Source organism: Balaenoptera musculus, chromosome 18 (genome assembly GCF_009873245.2).
Source record: "Balaenoptera musculus isolate JJ_BM4_2016_0621 chromosome 18, mBalMus1.pri.v3, whole genome shotgun sequence".
NCBI classification, from domain to species: domain Eukaryota; kingdom Metazoa; phylum Chordata; class Mammalia; order Artiodactyla; family Balaenopteridae; genus Balaenoptera; species Balaenoptera musculus.
Genome location: NC_045802.1, coordinates 47,462,145 through 47,481,331, shown reverse-complemented (window position 1 = coordinate 47,481,331; position 19,187 = coordinate 47,462,145). Strand labels below are relative to the sequence as shown.

The 19,187-nt window shown below is 38.7% G+C and overlaps 1 protein-coding gene across 1 annotated transcript in view; it reads left to right on the top strand.

Moving 5' to 3' along the window:
- Window positions 1-19,187, top strand: part of KLF12 (Kruppel like factor 12) — a 460,117-nt gene that overhangs the window by 421,437 nt on the left and 19,493 nt on the right. The window contains 1 exon segment of the mRNA XM_036831128.1: window positions 8,464-8,621. Coding sequence (XP_036687023.1) covers window positions 8,464-8,621 — 158 coding nt within the window.

Sequence of the window (19,187 nt, the reverse complement as noted above, 5' to 3'; positions counted from 1 at the left end):
AGAGGCATGCATGTGACCACATCTTCATTCTTGAGGAGTTTAAAGTTTATTTTTAATGAAATAAGGAGAACTTATTTTTCTAACTTAGCACAGTTCTAGAGGGTCTCAAAATCAGAGGGGTTGAATGGCCATGCCAATAAGATAAATGCATAGTGCTGTCCTTATAAGGCAACAGGGAGTTGTAGGACTCATGCCAACCTGGGGAGGACAGCACCTGCCTTAAAGGCATTCTGATTAATTAATCCTGTTCAGACCTAGAAAGTATTTTTTTTAGGTTTAAATGATCCATCAAGCTATATCTCCTGGCACGAAACATAATTTAAACCCCAGTGTTTCCTGAAGAAATTCTGTGGAAACGTTCTTCTGAATATTTCAGTAAGTTATATGTCTTCTGTTCCATGTCCAGTGTAATTCAGAAATCCACCCTTGTGGGAATTCCCTGGCATCCAATGGTTAGGACTCCGTGCTTTCACTGCTGTGGACCCAGGTTTGATCCCTGGTTGGGGAACTAAGATCCCACGAGCCGCGAGGTGCAGCCAAAAAAAAAAAAAAAAGAAAAAGAAAACAAAAGAAATCTGCACTTGTTTCAGGACCGTTGTTCCATTCGGCATTATGAATTGATTTTATGGGGAAAAGTGTTTACAATGCCTACAGTGTTCCCCCAAAAGAAACTTTTGAATAGATATTGCATATCTGAAATGGATCTTTTTTGTTAACAAATAATCCTCTCTCAACTTGTAATATCAATTCATCATAAAAGTTTGATAGTATAAGCAATCACAGCAAATGCCATTAATGATTCACTTTTGTCTGTTTATCTATTTTACTTTGTTGCTTACACAGCTTATGATTTTACTTACTTGCTAAAATATGATGAATCAGGAAAACAGCAGAGCCTGTACCAGTTCTGAGTATTTTAATGGTCCTAGATAGTAATGAAAAATACTTAGTAGCAGCTGTTATTTTTAAGGAAAATCATAATATACTATGAATCTATCTGCAGACCCACCTAAAAAAACTTCATTGGTAAACCCATTATATTTTACTTAGTAGGAGATTTCATTTATTAGAATAATAATTAGAAATACACTTGGACACATTCTGTTCATATGAAAAAGTGTCAAATTCTAGTGGAATGTATGCCAGGATTGAGCTTTGGGACATGTTTCAGCAAATGTATTACTCTTGATTTATACATTTTGTGAAATAGATTTATTTTTATTGAATCCAGATTTGAATGTAAAGTGGTGTATAATGTTTTAGTCACAGCTTCTGGAGAGATTGGCAACTACTAATCTTACAATTTCAAATCTGCTCAAAAGTAGTTTTCTGTAGGAAACTATGGTCAGGAATGAAAGAGGTGAATCTGTGAATCAGTGAATCTGTGCTGCCTTGGAATGTAGCTTCTGGGGACCGGAGGGTGAATGTATCTAACGCCTTTTCCCCAATTCATGTCATAGAAAAGGCACTGACATGGTTTGATAGACGCTAGATAGAGTCTGTGATAGTACGGAAGAGAAATATAAAGATTCCTGCTTCTGAGAGCCATCTGCTGGCGAAGACAAAGCCTGCAAAAAACCCACAAATGTCTGGCTTGTCCACGTGAATAGAATCTCAATTACTAAGATTTATGTAACTCTGGTTTAACTGAAATTCTCATCAACTATTTTTTTTGGCATGTGGCCTCGATATTGTTTTTTGTATTTTTATTGGAGTGTAACTGCTTTACAATGGTGTGTTAGTTTCTGCTGTACAACAAAGTGAATCAGCTATATGTATACATATATCCCCATATCCCCTCCCTCTTGAGCCTCCCTCCCACCCTCCCCATCCCACCCCTCTAGGTCTTCACAAAGCATCGAGAGCTGATCTCCCTTGCTATGCAGCAGGTTCCCACTAGCCATCCATTTTAATTTGGAAGTGTATATATGTCAGTGCTACTCTCTCACTTCGTCCCAGCTTTCCCGTCCACCGCTGTGTCCTCAAGTCCATTCTCTACGTCTGTGTCTTTATTTCTGCCCTGCCACTAGGTTCATCAGTACCGTTTTTTTAGATTCCATATATATGCATTAGTATATGGTATTTGTTTTTCTCTTTCTGACTTACTTCACTCTGTATGACAGACTCTAGGTTCATCCACCTCATTACAAATAACTCAATTTCATTCCTTTTTATGGCTGAGTAGTATTCCATTGTATATATGTGCCACATCTTCTTTATCCATTCATCTGTTGATGGACATTTAGGTTGCTTCCATGTCCTGGCTATTGTAAATAGTGCTGCAGTGAACATTTTGGTACATGACTCTTTTTGAATTATGGTTTTCTCAGGGTATATGCCCAGTAGTGGGATTGCTTGGTCATATGGTAATTCTATTTTTAGTTTTTTAAGGAACCTCCATACTGTTCTCCATAGTGGTTGTATCAGTTTACCTTCCCACCACCAGTGCAGGAAGGTTCCCTTTTCTCCACATCCTCTCCAGCATTTATTGTTTCTAGATTTTTTGATGGTGTGACCTCGATATTTCATTCTCAACGTGGTGTTTGATTTACTAACAAGGAAGTAGTTCTTGCTTCCGTCTCTTCTGTGGCAGAAGCTGATTCAGAATTCCCGTAGGTAATATTTATGTCCTGTTGAAAACGATTTTAAAGCAAACTTTGGAAAACAGTACAAAATATTCTCTTAAAACTGAATGTTCCCCCTTCCTTTAAGGTAACTCTGTCATGCAACCAACTCTAAATGCTTTTTGGTACAATTGTAAATAAACTAAAATGGCAGGGAAGGAACTAGTTCTGTGGTCTTGATGGTCAAGGAAAACTTAATCGCATACCGCTGCCAAACTCAGTCTTCTAAAAACATGTCCCTGGAAGGAAATATATATTTTACAACAACCTTAAGACAGTATTTTTTAAGGTAGATTAATAGTAAGTAATTATACTGAGTACCTCTACTGGCAGTATTAATAAAACAGTTTACCTTAAAATTCTCAAGAGAAAAGTATATTATAGCAGGCTACATTTAAGAATGCTTTTATGTGCTGTTGTTTTCTATAATAGGATTAGAGGGGAAATTTAAATGATACAGATTATTTTGTTGCTTTTTCATATTGTGTTATATGCTGGTTTATATTCCTGTTTACCTGAGTCAACAGAACATATTAACTAGTATTGGGTTCTGGAGTCAATCCACCACTTGGGTTCAAATCCTGGTGTGGTCACCAACTTTGTTTTGGCCTAGGTCTTAACCTCTCTTTGCCTCAGTTTCCTCATCTAGTACTAGAGGTACTAATAATATTGACCTCCGAGAGTTGCTTTGAAGCTTAAAGCATTTAGAGCTGTGCCTGGCGCATGGTAAGCATTCTGTAAATGTCAGCCGTCATGGTTATCGTCAGCCATCCTCCTTGGTGTTCTGTTGAGATGATATATGTGAATTTGCTGAAGCACCTTCTATCCCTCTGTTTTCTGCTCTTGTTTTAAAATTTAGGATGTGTGTGTCCTCCCTTCCCAGCCTTAAACGAATGTCCTGGCTTTTTTTTTTCTAACTCCTGTAGAAACTCCAATTTCAGTGAAGGGCGTCTCATCACACTCAGGTCACATGTGACAAATGGCCTTTTATTACGTGCTGATTACAGTTAACCTTCATTTCTTTCATGGCAGCCATGTGGTGCCTTCTATTTAAATAGAGCTGTTCCTGGATATGACTTTTCGAGCCTCTCTGGGTTTAATTCTAATTTAACTTGCCATTCCAAGTGGGACTATTGTGTAACTGAAGGCGTGATGCACTCATTTGTTTTCTCTACATCTAATTGTTACAACGCAGTGCCTGTGAGGCCCCCTCGGGCATTCATTCACTTTTCTAAATGGTGGAACCTTCTGGGGAAGGGAGTGGGCCTTTAGTTATTGTTCTTTTGAACTGCACGGATATGTTTATTAGCGCAGTGTCTGGGAACACACTAGCAACTCTTTTACCCTGACCATTTTCATCGTACCGGGCTTATTACCAAGGATTATTGGAAGAATCCTCTGCTGGCGTAGGCAGTAGTTTCTTGCGCATTTCCATTCTTCAGAACAAGGCCAACTTTCGAAGCACACAAGTCAGTGTGCGTGCATTTGAGGATACCTGAAGTGCTTTGGAAACAAAGGGCACATGGCTTTCAGAAAGCATAGGAAGGGCAGAATAGAAACACCCAACATGTAATTATAGCTGTTCTGTTACCAAATACTGTGCTTTTGAGCCCCAGAGTGAGACGGAACAGGATGAGTTAGAATCATTCCTTCACCCTTTCACGCTCACCTAGATGCTTACCTAGGATCAAAGGGAAGCTTTTTCTTTCATTCACCAGCATCTTGTACGTGTTCAGAGGGATCTCAGCAGTCTCCCACTGAGAATTTTAATTGTAAGCCATGCTTTAGAATGCCATTCTCTTGAACTTAGAGCAAAGAACCAAGACACTTATATGTACATGTGTTTTTTTATTTTTTATTTTTTTAAACTTTTTTTTTTTATAAATTTATTTGTTTTTTGGCTGCATTGGGTCTTCGTTGCTGTGAGTGGGCTTTCTCTAGTTGCAGCGAGCAAGGGCTACTCTTCGTTGCGGTGCACGGGCTTCTCATTGCAATGGCTTCTCTTGTTGTGGAGCACGGGCTCTAGGCGCGTGGGCTTCAGTAGTTGTGGCACGTGGGCTCAGTAGTTGTGGCTTGCAGGCTCTAGGTGCGCGGGCTTCAGTAGTTGCAGCACACGGGCTTAGTTGCTCCGCGGCATGTGGGATCTTCCCGGACCAGGGCTCGAACCCGTGTCCCCTGCATTGGCAGGCGGATTCTTAACCACTGCGCCATCAGGGAAGCCCTGTACATGTGGTTTTAATGGTTACCCAGAATCCCAGATATTCAGTAGCCACTTTGTATACTCTAGCATTTAAAACATGAAATTTAGGGAAATGAGAGTAAGAGTGGGAAGTGAGTGATCATTATTGGAAGATTTGCAGTCAAAGGATCCTGGTAAGGATTAATTAACCAATTAAAGATTCATTAATTAGTTGATTATATTAAATTAAAAATTAGGTATACCTGACTTAATACACTCTTCCATTCATCCATCTATTCATTCATTCTACTTAGCAAACATTTCTTATATGCCCACAATGTTCTAGGCTCCAGAGACACAAAAATACTTGGTACCAGCACCGTGACTATCAGATTTCCTGCCATGGACTTGGCCTGGCCAAACACCCAACCCACAATTGTCTTCCACCTGCAGTGCCCCCTAACTGTAGGATCATGCCGTGGGCCCCAGTACAGCAGCAGTCCTCTGTGGAGTTGGGTTGTCCTCTCCTCTTCTTGTGTTCTTTAAGCTCTTCTGCACTTTTTATTCCTTTTCACTTCAGCCCCACTTACCTTCCTGCCTTTCCACAAAGAGATCAAATAAGTTCTGAAAGGTACAGGCTAGCCTAAGGTTCTTTGATGTCTTCTGAGGATGTCTGTACCATTTAAAAAGGGGAACCAGGGAAAATTTTACCCACTGAATATCATTTTAAAGCTAGTTTTTGCTGGGTCCAGCTATTCATTGCACATACCTTTTTAAAAATTATTTTTATCATCATCATCATCTTTACACGAATACCTTTAGGTGGTTGTTCTTCATAATGTCCTAAAACATTTCACTTTAAAATGAGGAAAACCAGGGTATGAAGTTTTGTAGAACATTAAGGCCATCCACCTAACCTGTCTTCATTTAATGTAAATTCAGAAATCTGAGTGCAGTAATTTTATACCATTCTATAGCCCTTGCTTTCCCTTCTCTGCCTGCCATATAGTTCAGTAGTTGATTGACTATATAGCAGCATTACTTCTGTCCCTTAAAGACCTACTTAGTAGTTACTTAGTTTTTTATTTCAGATTTATTTTTCACTTTTCTCTGTATACATGTATACATAGCAAGATAAATAGCTAAAGTCAACTATGGGCAAACAATATGTGTGTGTGATTATGCTTAGTTACATTTAGACTTCTGCATATTAGTGTGTAGAAATTATTGTACAAAACAAAGGGTTCTTATTATATAGACTTTAAGTTATAATTTGAAGGAAACAAATGCCATATCATATTCTCAATTTAAAAGATGTCAAACATACCACAATCTGAAAGTTTCCATTTTTGAGGGCTCCCAGTGACAAGATCCATATTTGTTTTTATGACTAGATATTCAAGAAGTGAATTACTGTTGCCCTATTATCACACACACAGTCTTAATTATTTGCAAAAATCACAGCCTATGCCAGAACATACCTTGTTAGGAGTGACTAAAGCTGTTCTCTCATGGGCAAACCTGTCACACTATTTTGACTCTTTTCACAATAGGCTCCAATCCCTACAACTGAGTCAATGGTGTGGAAAACCACAAATCCGTATTGAGTGATAAGAAGGCTGAAAAAGTGGCTTAGCCGTCCCATATGTTCTTTCCTTCAACTACTAGAAACCTTGCACAAAACTGTTTAAGATACTAGTAGATAAACATCATTTATATTTGATCTTATCTAATAATATGAAGCTTTGGCTACTGAATCTGTTATTTGTACAAGTGAAAAGATGCACTGAAAACCTAAAAGGCACGTACATGGAAGGAGACATTCAAAACATGTTCACTGGAGCAATGTTACAGTGAAATATTAGAAATAACTTATATGTCCATCACCTAGGAAATGGATTTTAAAATGCTGGGATGATATTCTTTGGACTACTCCTGTATTTCATCTGAGTCAAGTATCAACCAACTACAGCCCATGGATCAATTACAGCCCACTATTTGTTTTGTAAATAAAGTTTTATCGGAACATAGCCATACTCATTTATTTATATATTTATCTATAGCTACTTTCATGCTACAATTGCAGGGTTGATTTGTTACAACATAGACTGTATGACTCTCAGTCAAAATAAAATATTCACTATCTAGCCCTTTACAGAAACAATTTACCAACTCCTGATCTAGGTTAAAACACCATCTATTGTAAAATACACCATTACTTTATATACCACTAAGAAAGAAAAAAAAATATGTCAAACTATGACAAGCTGTCAAATGTCAGAAGCATCCTGCTTTTAGAGACATTAAAATATTAAAATATTCATCGTAGAATCAATGAACTGTGGTATATAGCATTTCAAATAAACAATACAGTGTATCAATATGAACAGATCTCAGATCCTCGGTGTCAAGTTAACAAAAGTCAAGTGTAGAACAATTTGCAGAATGATGTGAACAGCATATTATTTATATGTCTCTTAAAAGACACCAAACAATATAATGAGTTTCCATGAATGCAGATATATATCAGTGAGCATGATTTAAAAGAATTGGAAGAATTTAAAGGAAGCTGATGATAGAGGTTTTCCCTGGGAGGAGAAGGGACCAGGATAATGATAGAAGGAGGGAGGGGTATCTTTATCTGTTGTGTTCAGGTTTTTCAAGGATTGATTTATTAATAGAAAAGAATTTTAAAAAGCATCAAAGCATGGAAAACCTGGAAAAAAGTAATGTCAAAGTATTAATAGTGGTAAATTTTTTATAGTAGGAATATGGGTGATTTCTTTTTTTTAGTGTATTTCACTGTAATTTTCAAGAACTTCATGAATAACTAAAGAAGATGAGTCATGTTCTTCATTTCTATCTCAATCAAAAGAGATTAAGGTTGGAAGAAGTACATGTTAATCAGTTACCTGACATTACAAACTAATCCTGTTTTTCTACTGTGGCATTAAGGTTAAACAATGTACAAGCCAGGGCCAAATTTCATAGTTAAAACTTTTTTTCATAATGTGGTACAGCTAATCTTTCAATACAGTGAACTTTATTCCTCACCGTGAAAAACCACCAACGAGAAAAGTCAAATGTCAGGTGCATTTTACAGAACTGAAAAAGCTTGTCATGAGTCATGTTATTGATGTACTGATGTCATTTCTTTCAACCCGACCTTACTTGTTTTGAAATTACGTTGTGATTTTACACAATTTTATATGTTGTCACATGCAATTCAGACCCTCATGTTACTTATTAAATGCATTCATTTTGTCATTTGTCTATGGCAGGTCTTCCTAAAATATTCTCTGTAAGTGTCTTCACAAGTTCAAAACTTTGAGGGATAGTTTTAACACCGCCAGATTATTTCTTTTGATGATGGGGATCTACTCACTCACCTCTGCTTTCATTTAGTTTTTGTTTTTGTCATTTTGTTGTTATTTTAAGCATGTCTTTCTCTCCCTAAGAGTGTTTCATCAAAAATAGGTCTAGCTGCCTGCCTTCAAGATTAAGAAATGAAATGTGTCCCAGAAGGTGACAGCGGGAAATGTGGACATGGGACCTTGGGTCTGTATGAAGCTGCAGTCTATGAGCCTCGGGTCTCATGGCACTGGAACCAAACAGAGTGCTGTATTGCTCACCATTTAAATCTACTTTCTCTTTTTCCAGTTCAATCTCACCGTTTAGTATTGAGAGCACAAGACGCCAGAGAAGGTCTGAATCCCCAGACTCCAGAAAACGGCGTATCCACAGATGTGATTTTGAGGGATGCAACAAAGTGTACACAAAAAGTTCTCACCTGAAGGCTCATCGAAGGACACATACAGGTACAGCCCTGCAGGGCTTCTCACCTGAGGGTCGCTGAGAGTCCAGAAAGGGCCAGCTGCTTGGCTTTGGAGCCATGAGTGTGCTGGAATGTTCTGTGCTCACCCATCATATGTGCATCCTATGTTCCTTTCTGAGTGGAGTACATTCCCTCTCTCAGTTGAAAAAAGGCCTAAGTCTTCGTGAAGTTTAGCAAGCAAAGAAGTATTTCTTCTGTGTCGTAAGGACTTTTAAAATAATAGTATGAACACAGTGGTCTAGTCTTTTTCATAATCAGTGTTGCCGCTTAATCGTTGTCTAGTTATTAGGTTTTAAAATGTCCACATAACATACCAAACAAGCTGAACAAAATCATTCTCTTAAAGTTATTGTTTTCACCACCACTTAGATCATGTTTTTCTCCCCTTGATCTCATCCCCCAAATAACCAAACAGATAAACCTCCCCCCCAAAAAATGAAATAAGATTGACATATACATAGCACTGTGAGAAGTTTAAAACAATACTTCCACATGATTCCATTTGATTCTCACTGGTATTTTTTTGTATAAGGAAAGGATTTTTCGTATTCACAGTTTGCAACGAAGGAAATTGAGATCACAAGTGATTCACTGACTTTGTCACCATCCATTCACCCATGCACCTACCCAGGAGAGAAGCCAGTGACTCTTCACTTAGCTCCCTACCCACCGCATCCATCCTCTACCCTGTGTGTCCCTCACCTGGCATCCCCTGGCTTCCTTGGCTTCTGGATCCCATTGGGTACCATCAATGGGAGGCTCTGGGAAGAGACCAAAGGTGGAAGGAGGGACCCCCAATTACAGAACCTTTTGGTCAGAAAAGTGACTGGTGACTGGAATGTGTGAACCTCAAAGAAGCAGAGAGAAGAGAGAAATTCATTCACACGCATTCCTGGTAGCAATGTGCTATAGAGCCAGTAACTATCCTCGACAGGAATTGGCCTCCAGCACCTGCCTCTATCTGGGAGCTTCACGTGTAACAGACTCCTGTGGGGCTGCGTAAATCGTGCTCCCATCTCAGATACATTAAGATAACCACACTGTACAAACTGTTTCTCAGCTGAGGTAGCAAAATCATTTAAATCATCATTCTTTGCCATTTATTGAGTCATGTTCTTATATCAGATTATTTGAAAGCTGCTTTACAGAGACTTTCATGACTCTGATCGTTAAGATGGGACATCCTTTTGTGTGTGTGATGAAGTTATAGCACGGGATGCTTGCCTGAAGTCAGAAAAGCTTTATAGAATCTGGAGTTTACTTCTGCTTATCTAATACATTAATACTATTACTATTTCTAAGGTAATTCAACACAGTGTGCAAACTGTCACTTCCATCTTTCCTCCCTGTTCCCACTCCTTATCCCTTTTCTACTTAATTCCAGATTCTTTCCTCTCCATTGATCCAGAGCTTTCCCAGGAGAGGTTTTCATCTATTTCTTCGGCACTATTTTTGAATCAATTTTCTTTCTTTTTTTTTTTTTTGGATCTGAAAAATTAAGCCATGTAATATTTAAGTTTTTATTGAAGTTAGTTGATTTACAATGTTGTGTTAGTTTCAGGTGTACAGCAAAATGATTCCGTTTTACATACACATATATCTTTTTTTTTCTTTTCAGATTTTTTTCCCTTAAAGGTTATTACAAAATATTGAGTATAGTTCCCTTGCTATATAGTAGGTCCTTGTTGGTTATCTTTTATAGAATAGTGTATCTTCGATTTTCTCATTAAGGCCAAGAATGCGTATAAAGGCATGAAAGTTGAATAAGCATGTTTCATCCTATCAGTAGACAGTGAATACAAATCAGAGGAGTAAGTATGATCAGCTCATATTACTGACTTCTTATGGGAGCATTTCAGTTAAAGAAAAAAAAGAATGACCTTTCTTCAGTGAATCCTCATATATTTTGAGTTACTCCTATTTTCCTTGAACTTTCCAAAATACATATTATCCCCATTTCACACAGGCACCCTCTATTTCATTTATGCAAGTGATGAACAGTGAAAGAGAGGAAAAGGTTTAATGAGGTACTATTAAAGGATTTAATGTTATGGCGTGATAGGATTGCATCTTGTAGGTTTTAATATAGATTGTGAAAGTGGGGGAGACGTGATGTGTGCATTATAATTCAAAGCAATATAAACCTTTAGTGCTGAAGCAGAAGTAATTAGTTTGGCTTATTAATAAGATGAAGTCATCGACTCCTAGGGTCCGAATGGACCTTATATGTCACCAAGTCTAGTTCATTTCCTAGTTAAAGGGATCCTTGGGTGTCATCTTTCACAGAGAACCAGTCCCTATACTATGCAGTATTCTGCACACTTAGCATATTTTTTCTTTCATTTGATCCACACAATAACCAGTGTCATTATCTCCTTGGTATGAGTGTGACTCCCGGTCAAGTCTTATTTCCCATCTCTCCTTAAATGCCTCGCGTGACAGAGAGCTTTTTCTTGTGCAAGACAAGTTGGGTGACATTTCTGAGGGCAGAGTCCTCATCTCTTACAGCATTGAATTGTCTCGTATGGCGTTGTTTGGCTCCCGTTGTCTCGTTGTCCAAGGGAATCGCTCCAGCCATCACAGTGTAAATTTCACTTCCGGGACCCTGGTGCTCCTCTCAGCACTCTCATGGACCACTCGTATCTTCATGTCTCCCAGCCAGACACCCGCGGTTCTCTCAGCCACGTTTTCCTAGGTATATGCCAACATATCACAGTATCTTTTAAAGTTTTCACGCCACAAATTGAGGGAAGAGCTCTTGTTAATGGACGTCTCTTAATAGATGTAAAGATAGTGTTAAGTCTTTTAGCAGTTGACTCTGTTAAGTCATCTAAATCAAAAACTGCTGAAAACTGGATCTTCCCACACCCTGTACCTATAACGGATTTCTTTTCAACTTAAACGTGCAGTGTTGTATTTGTCATTGAACCTGTCCCTCAGATGATGGCTCCCTTGGGAATAGTGGGTTTCCCGTCACTGAGGTGTTTTGCCCCAGGCTGGATGACCTCTTGTGGGAGATACAGGACAGAGTCATTACTGTGAGGGCTGCACATACCCTTTCAAGTCTGGGAGATAATTATACTGCATCCATTTTATTGACTTGGGCTCATTATTCTAATAAATTGGAAAGATTTTGGAGCTCTCCCTGCCCACCTTGCTTTTACTTTTTTAGCTTTCTCCTTCAGCTTCTCCATTTTTCCAAGTACTGAGTAGAACAGGTTCAAGGAAAAAGCCCTGAGATGTGATGTTGGAGACTTCCATCCAAGTGGGTCTTAATTTATTAACTTATAGCTAAGAATCCATTTAGTTGTCCTACTCCAATCCATGTTTCTTGATCTCACAGCTGCATCCAAAAGTCCTTGTGAAATTCCTGCTCCAAACCCAGATATGCCAACTTCATCCATCCACTTAGCAGAGAAACACTTACTCTGCTCAAGGCAGAGGCTCCTAAACTACCAGTCAAATAAGAGTACTTTTAAAAAGAAATAATGAAATTCGCTTGATTTGCTGCCACTGGTTCAAAGTGAGCCCATACTGGTTTCTGATTTATAATTACATGCAAGATTTCATAACTTCGGGTTCAAAGTAAAATCAACACTAGTTCTATAGGGATTCAGGTTGACTTGCTTTGATTTTAATAAATATCTTCTTAGCCTTACCTTTGCTTCAGGCATATTGAGTAAGTTATTTGTGTGTGACCAGTAATAATGAATGTGAAGTTTGGGATTATAACAGATGACTTATGAGAACTACACACGCGATGGGAGGTGAGCAAGGGACAACAAGACACTTTCTTTGAGAAAGTCACGTTAAGTCTACCTTTAACACTTGATCTTTTGTGCTTTATTAGTACATAATCAGTCATCTGTTTAGGACTTATACCTACAGTAAATTAAACATATTTGTAGGAGCGTGAAAGAGGATCATTTTCTATGTATTAACAAGGAATTTAGAGTAAAAAAAAAAAAAAAGACATGCTGAAGAGTACCTTTTAAAAATAATTAAATATCGTTTCATAAATGTGCAGTTTAGATAATAACATAAAGGTTTGACCAAATACTTTTAAATGCCTACTAACACCTGTCTGTGGTAAGTTGTTTAAGGCACGTTCAATAGAAGGAAAAAAATATATCTCGGTCATTGCATCCACCCCTTTTGTCAGCAGGTACGTTTTTCCTACTCACTGGTCTAAATTGTGTGTTTCCTCTGCATGAAGCAGTGTGCAGTGTATTTAAATGAATATGCAGTGTATTGAAATTAAAGGTCATTTAAATCTCTGCTAAACATAACTACTAGGTATTAATACAATGAGTTTCCCTCACTTTAAGAATTTCATTACTTATTAAGTGATCTAAATATGAATTTTAGAAAAAAATGGTTTTATGAGTTTGGTATTGCTGTTTAGAATTCTTATTACTTTCTAAAAATGTATGCCATTGTGTTTTCTAAAATGCAGTTCAAGCAAATAACACTCAGGCACCAGTGATTCTTACAACCACTAGATGGCGCACTACAACCAGATGTTGGGTCTAGTCTAAGAGGGTCCAAGGAAGAGTCAGCTAGAACCCTCTAGTGGTACGTTTGACACGGCGTGATGATCACTGCTCTGCAGAATATTATAATTTAATGATGAACAAGGAAACGGCAAGATAAAGATTTAAAACCAGATTTTTAAAAAAGTAGTTTTGACCTATAAAAATGTTGTCTCAGATGAATCTGAATTTGAAAATTTCAACTTGGTATCCTGCTCTCTAATAAATCTGAGGCTCATTTAGCCAATCTTGTCTAATATTCATTTGAATTCATGTGAAAACGATACACCAAAGTTTTAAAAATTAGTAAATATAGAGCAGCCACATTTCTTATCTGTCTGGCTTTAGCAAAAATAATTCATATCTGAATTTTACACATCAAGGAAGTTAACTCATATGGATGCTTTAAAAATTTTAACCAATTTTGATTTAAACGTCTCTAAAATATGTCCTTCCCTACCTTTACAAATGAAAGAAATGATGTATTATTTAGCCCTTCCCTTGAGGAATGAAGACTTTGTAACTAATATCATGAGCTATAATTAATATCAGATAATGACTGTGCGTGCGCCCGCGCACGCACGCACACACACCCCAGTCCAAAATGTTTGTGGATTCCATGCTTCTTCACTTTCTTTCTTGTCTCATTACTTCTCCTTGCTATTCCTATATTTCTTGCTTCTAATTTGACATCTTATTTTATTGGATGAGATTCTGAAATGATTTGATGATATCCTACAAAGAAAATCATGAGCTATGTGACAGCTGTGCATTTTGGTGGCCTTTTGTTCACAATTCTTGGGGTTGCTAGATCTTACCTTCAGGCGATGGGGTGCTGCTTATACTTTCACATCTATCTTCATTAATTAAGTAACTCATTCCATATAAAGCTCCACGTCAGACCCTCGGTCTAGATTCATTGTTAGATAAAGCATAGGGCTTAGTGATGCCAGGATAATGAATCACTTAAGAACAAACTGACATTTTTCAGGTAAAAATCCTCTGCAAATAAGCTCTTTGCGGATCTTGGCCAGAGAGCTCACAGATACACTCCATATTGATAACTGCGAAGAAATAAGAAGGTATCATAGAAAAAGCACTAAATTTGAAGTCAGGCCACAGAAATTTGTCTTTGGCCCCTAACTGGCTTGTGCGCTTAGACAAGCTACTTAACTCTATGTATCTCAGGTTTTGTATTTTTTTAACTTTGAACATAAATATAGCAAGTTGTTGCATAATTACCACAGGGGGCCTCATTTTTATATCCCCAGTGAATACAGTGACTAACACATTGTAAGGACCCAATCATTATTTGTTGAATTGAAATTGTGTATGTCTGGATATTGACGTGGACATATATTATTAATATGAGCAGTAGATTCAAGGCAAAAAAGTTTGGATAATTTAATATATCCTCATCACAATCAGCTGTAATTATATTATCTCTTTACTTCAGACTCAACTAATTTAATATTTATATAATGAAGAAAAAAGTTGAAGTAAAAGTATTATTTAATCAGCCCTTTGTCATCATTTTTATAATGATAGTATAAATAATCTTTTCAGGAACGTATTTTAAATACTTAGTAAAACGTAGTCTTTTATTTGAAAGGACCTATTCATAGACAAATTCAACAAGACAGATATTTATTGAGCATTTTCCATGTCTAAGGCACTATAGATTTTTCTTGAAAAAGGCAGAAAGAGGCAGAACTCCCATCTTCAGTGAACTTGTCCATAAGTATACTAGGTAAGATCCATTGAACAGTCACAACGAAGGCCAAGTATACAAAGTCTTATAATAAAGATACAAGCAGAATAACAAAAGAACACCATGGGAGTTGTCTGTTATGGCCAGGGAATTTGGGGACACCTTTCTAAGCTGGGCGTGCAAGACCCTTCTCATCTGACTCCTGTTCATCCGTCAAACCTCATTTGCTGACCCCATCCCAATTTCCCCCATTCCCCACCCACACAAATGAACCAACTTCCAAACATGCCCAGCTGTATGGAGCTCATTGGTACGTTCTTGCCCTTACCTGAAATTGCCTGCCTGGGCACCTCCATTTTTCCTTCTTGAGTTGGTAAACTCCTATTTATTTTTGGAAACTGCCTCAGTGTCACCTTGTCTGTGAAGCTCTCTGACCACCCTCCTTCCCTAGGCAGGTAGAATTTTTTCCTCCGTGACCCTGGAACACTTGGACGTTTCCTTGTTGCAGCAGCTCAGTGGGCAGAGAGGATCTTTTTTTGTTTGTTTTTTGGTTTTTTGGGGGGTTTTTTGGGCCGTGCTGTGTGACTTGCGGGGTCTTAGTTCCCTGACCGGGGATCAAACCTGGGCCCCCTGCAGTGGAAGCATGGAGTCCTAACCACTGGACCACCAGGGAATTCCCAGTCTTTCTTGAAAGTCGACTAAAGTTTTGCTTTGTTAGAAAGCCAGTGAGAAGACAAGGACCAGGAGCATTAATAATTAAACTAGAGGTAGCAGGACATAAGACAGGGAAACAGAGAAGTAGAAGTTGGTACTGGTGAAAGGTGGTGAAACTCTAAAAAGAGGCAGACCATCTTCATGGAGATGAACTGGAGAGGACATTTGGAAGGCAGAACTGGCAAATGTAATAATCGGGTTGGGGCAGGTAGAGAATAACCGATAGGAAAGAGTCCAAGAAATCTCGCCAACTGGAGAGATGTATGACTTGATACCTGAGTAGATGGGCTTGTCTTTTTTCCAGATATCAAAATAGAAGGAGGAACATGTCTCATCTAAGTGGTAGATGCTGAATAACGTTTTGGTCACGTGGGGTTGCTTTCGGGCTGCCAACTGGAAATGTTGTCTCCCCTTCCATGGTGCTTGGGAGAGAGACTGAGGTGTAGACACTTGGGAATCTTTCCCTTATAAGTTGTGGTAGAAGCTGTGGAAACCAAGGAGAACCTATGCAAGTGAGAAGATGTCAAAGCCCAAATCTCAGTAAACATTTATGTCAGCGGTCCCCAGCCTTCTTGGCACCAGGGACTGGTTTCGTGGAAGATAATTTTTCCACGGACCAGGGCGGGGGATGGTTTGGGGATGATTCAAGCGCATTACACTTATTGTGCACTTTATTTCTATTATTATTACATTGTAATATATAATGAAATAATTATGCAACTGACCATAATGCCGACAGGAGGCGGGGCTCAGACGGTAATGCGGGGGACGGGGAGCGGCTCTAAATACAGAGGAAGCTTTGCTCGCTCTCCCACCACCCGCCTCCTGCTCTGCAGCCTGGTTCCTAACAGGCCACGGACCGGTACTGGTTGGGATTTGGGGACCCCTGATTTATGTGACAGGTAAAGGAAGGCGTCTACAAAAGAAACTGAGGAAAAGGTAACCAGAAACAGGAAGATAAACGTTGTCCCTACATAGAAATATAAACTCAGCCACGTAGAGTATTATCCTTAGACCTTGAACTTTTTACTTCCAGTAAAGTACATTTTTAGTATAGGGTATTTTTAACTTCATTTACATTTGATTTCTAGAGGAGAGGGGCTGGCCTCTGGGTTAACACAGTGTTTGTCTTGTAAGTACTAGTTCATATTCTCTCAGTCTGCTTGGCCAGTTCTGACTGGATATCCTGGTTTATGAAAGCAGTGATTTAAGGTGTTGAGAGGCATTGCAGGGTAGTGGTTAGGATTGTGACCTTGGGTGTCAGGCTCCCTGGGTTGAAATCCCCCCTCCATCCACCACATACTAACTCTGGGTGAAGTGGGGTTGGTTACAGCAACTACAGTTAGGGTCGAAGTTAAATGAGTTCAGATCCATAAAACTCTTAGAGCTAAGTGTGGTAGATGGAAGACGCTATATGCTGTAGCAAATATTATTTTCATCAAAGAAATCCATTATATAATTGCATAAAAAAAAGACCCACTTGGTCTTGTTTACACGTAATGAAAAAGAATTAATTCAGTTCCGACAGTTCCATAGGGCAGATACTAACATACTGATCACTTGTTTGATTGAATTGACAAGACCAAACGGATCAAACAGATTATAGAGTAGATTGGTCTACTTGGCCTGTAAAGGAGTTTTATACTTAAAACGTTAGAAAAAATCAGGATCAGCATCCATTTTACCTGCAAATCTTAATTCCTTCCTTAAAAATAGCAAATGGGATTTATTTTTAACTTTATGTTATTTATATTTCTTAGCAGAAACAGAAAAACCTTGAATTTCATAACTATAGAATTCAGTATCCATTATTGAGCCCCTATCATTTGCCAGGCACATGGCACGTGTATTTCTTAGTTTCACAGTGGAGGCAGTGTTCCCATTTTACAGACGGGGAACAGAGTTTCAGAAAGCTTAACTCTCTAGCCTGAGATCCAGTCGCAGATTGGAGACTGAGCCTCATTTGACCGTGCATTCCACTTGATTTCAAAGCCTGTGCTGTCTTCTGCCCCCTTACCACCAGCAAGAAGGAAGGCAGCCTTGTCTACCCCTGGACAAGTCAAGGGCCTTGTAATCTCAGCTCTAGGTTTCTGTTTCCTCATTTTCAAAGGACCTAATTTCCTTCCAGATCTAAAATTCTGTGAACTTTTATGAACTAATGTAACAGAAACCAGAAAACGAGATAGGAATCTTGATTCTGGGGGTTTTTTTCCCCTCATATGCAAATACCATTCCTCAAGTGAAACAGATTGTCACAGCAAATATGTTGAGCCTTGAGTGTAATGAAGCTCATTTGTCAGTGTCTGGGGCCCCCTGACTTTATAAAAGTTAAACAGGGACACATTTCAGAAATGCACTTCTGAACTGAAGAAAATGCCTATGTTTCCTGTTGCCAAAGGTGTTTTTTTTTTTTTTTCGGTTGCTTGAGAAAATAATAGAGAGAAGCTGGTGTGAGGACATGGGCGTTTTGTTTGACCGGGAGCTTTTGCAAACTGCACATTCCTTTTCTGGTGTTACTCACACGTCATTTTAATATGAAAGGGCACCTGTCTTTTGTCTCAGGACACATTTACCTTTCAGCGTTTCAGATGGTGAAATGGGAGGTACCGAAAAAGTTATTTTTGTTTCGTGGGTTTTGGGAATCCATTCAATACCTGATGTTTTCTTTAGACTTTATTATGCCTTCTGCTGGGTAAATGTCATGGAAATGCACTGAGTGACTCTTAATCCTTTTCTTTAACCAAAATTGAAAGAGACAGCAGTTCTCATAATAAATCAGTTTGTTCACTGTTTCAAGAAAAAAACCCTGATGAGAGTTTTCATTTTCCCATTTCTATTCATTAATTAGAATACTAGAATACTATTTAAATAATGCCTGTGAATACACACACACACGCACACACACACACACACGGGCCAGTGTGCATATAAAACTGTTTCTAACATGAACCCCAAATGAGGAGTTAAAAAGAGTGTTTTCGAACAAAAATTAACAAACCCTCTTTTTTTGGTATGTTCTCTTTTTTTTTTTAATTTATTTATTTATTTTTGGCTGTGTTGGGTCTTCGTTTCTGTGCGAGGGCTTTCTCTAGTTGTGGCGAGCGGGGGCCAGTCTTCATCGCGGTGCGCGGGCCTCTCACTGTCATGGCCTCTCTTGTTGCGGAGCACAGGCTCCAGACGCGCAGGCTCAGTAGTTGTGGCTCACGGGCCTAGTTGCTCTGTGGCATGTGGGATCTTCCCAGACCAGGGCTCGAACCCGTGTCCCCTGCATTGGCAGGCAGATTCTTAACCACTGCGCCACCAGAGAAGCCCTGTTATGTTCTCTTTTTAATCTTTACAGGACTCTTTCACTTTAAAAGAATAGGAGGGCTTGCTATTAGTTTCAGTTAACATTTTTCTTTTTCAGAGGTTTCATAGTTTAGTTCAGGTTTTATAAAGAACTGAAAGAGGACAGATTGTGCTGAAAAATGGTCAAGAGGTGGAAGTGGTTTACAGGTTTTTCATGGGACATAGAGATTTTCACTTCAGAATTGAAAGTCTAAAAGTTAATAACTACACCCCAAGGTGAGTGTAGTGTTAAGCTACCCATTAC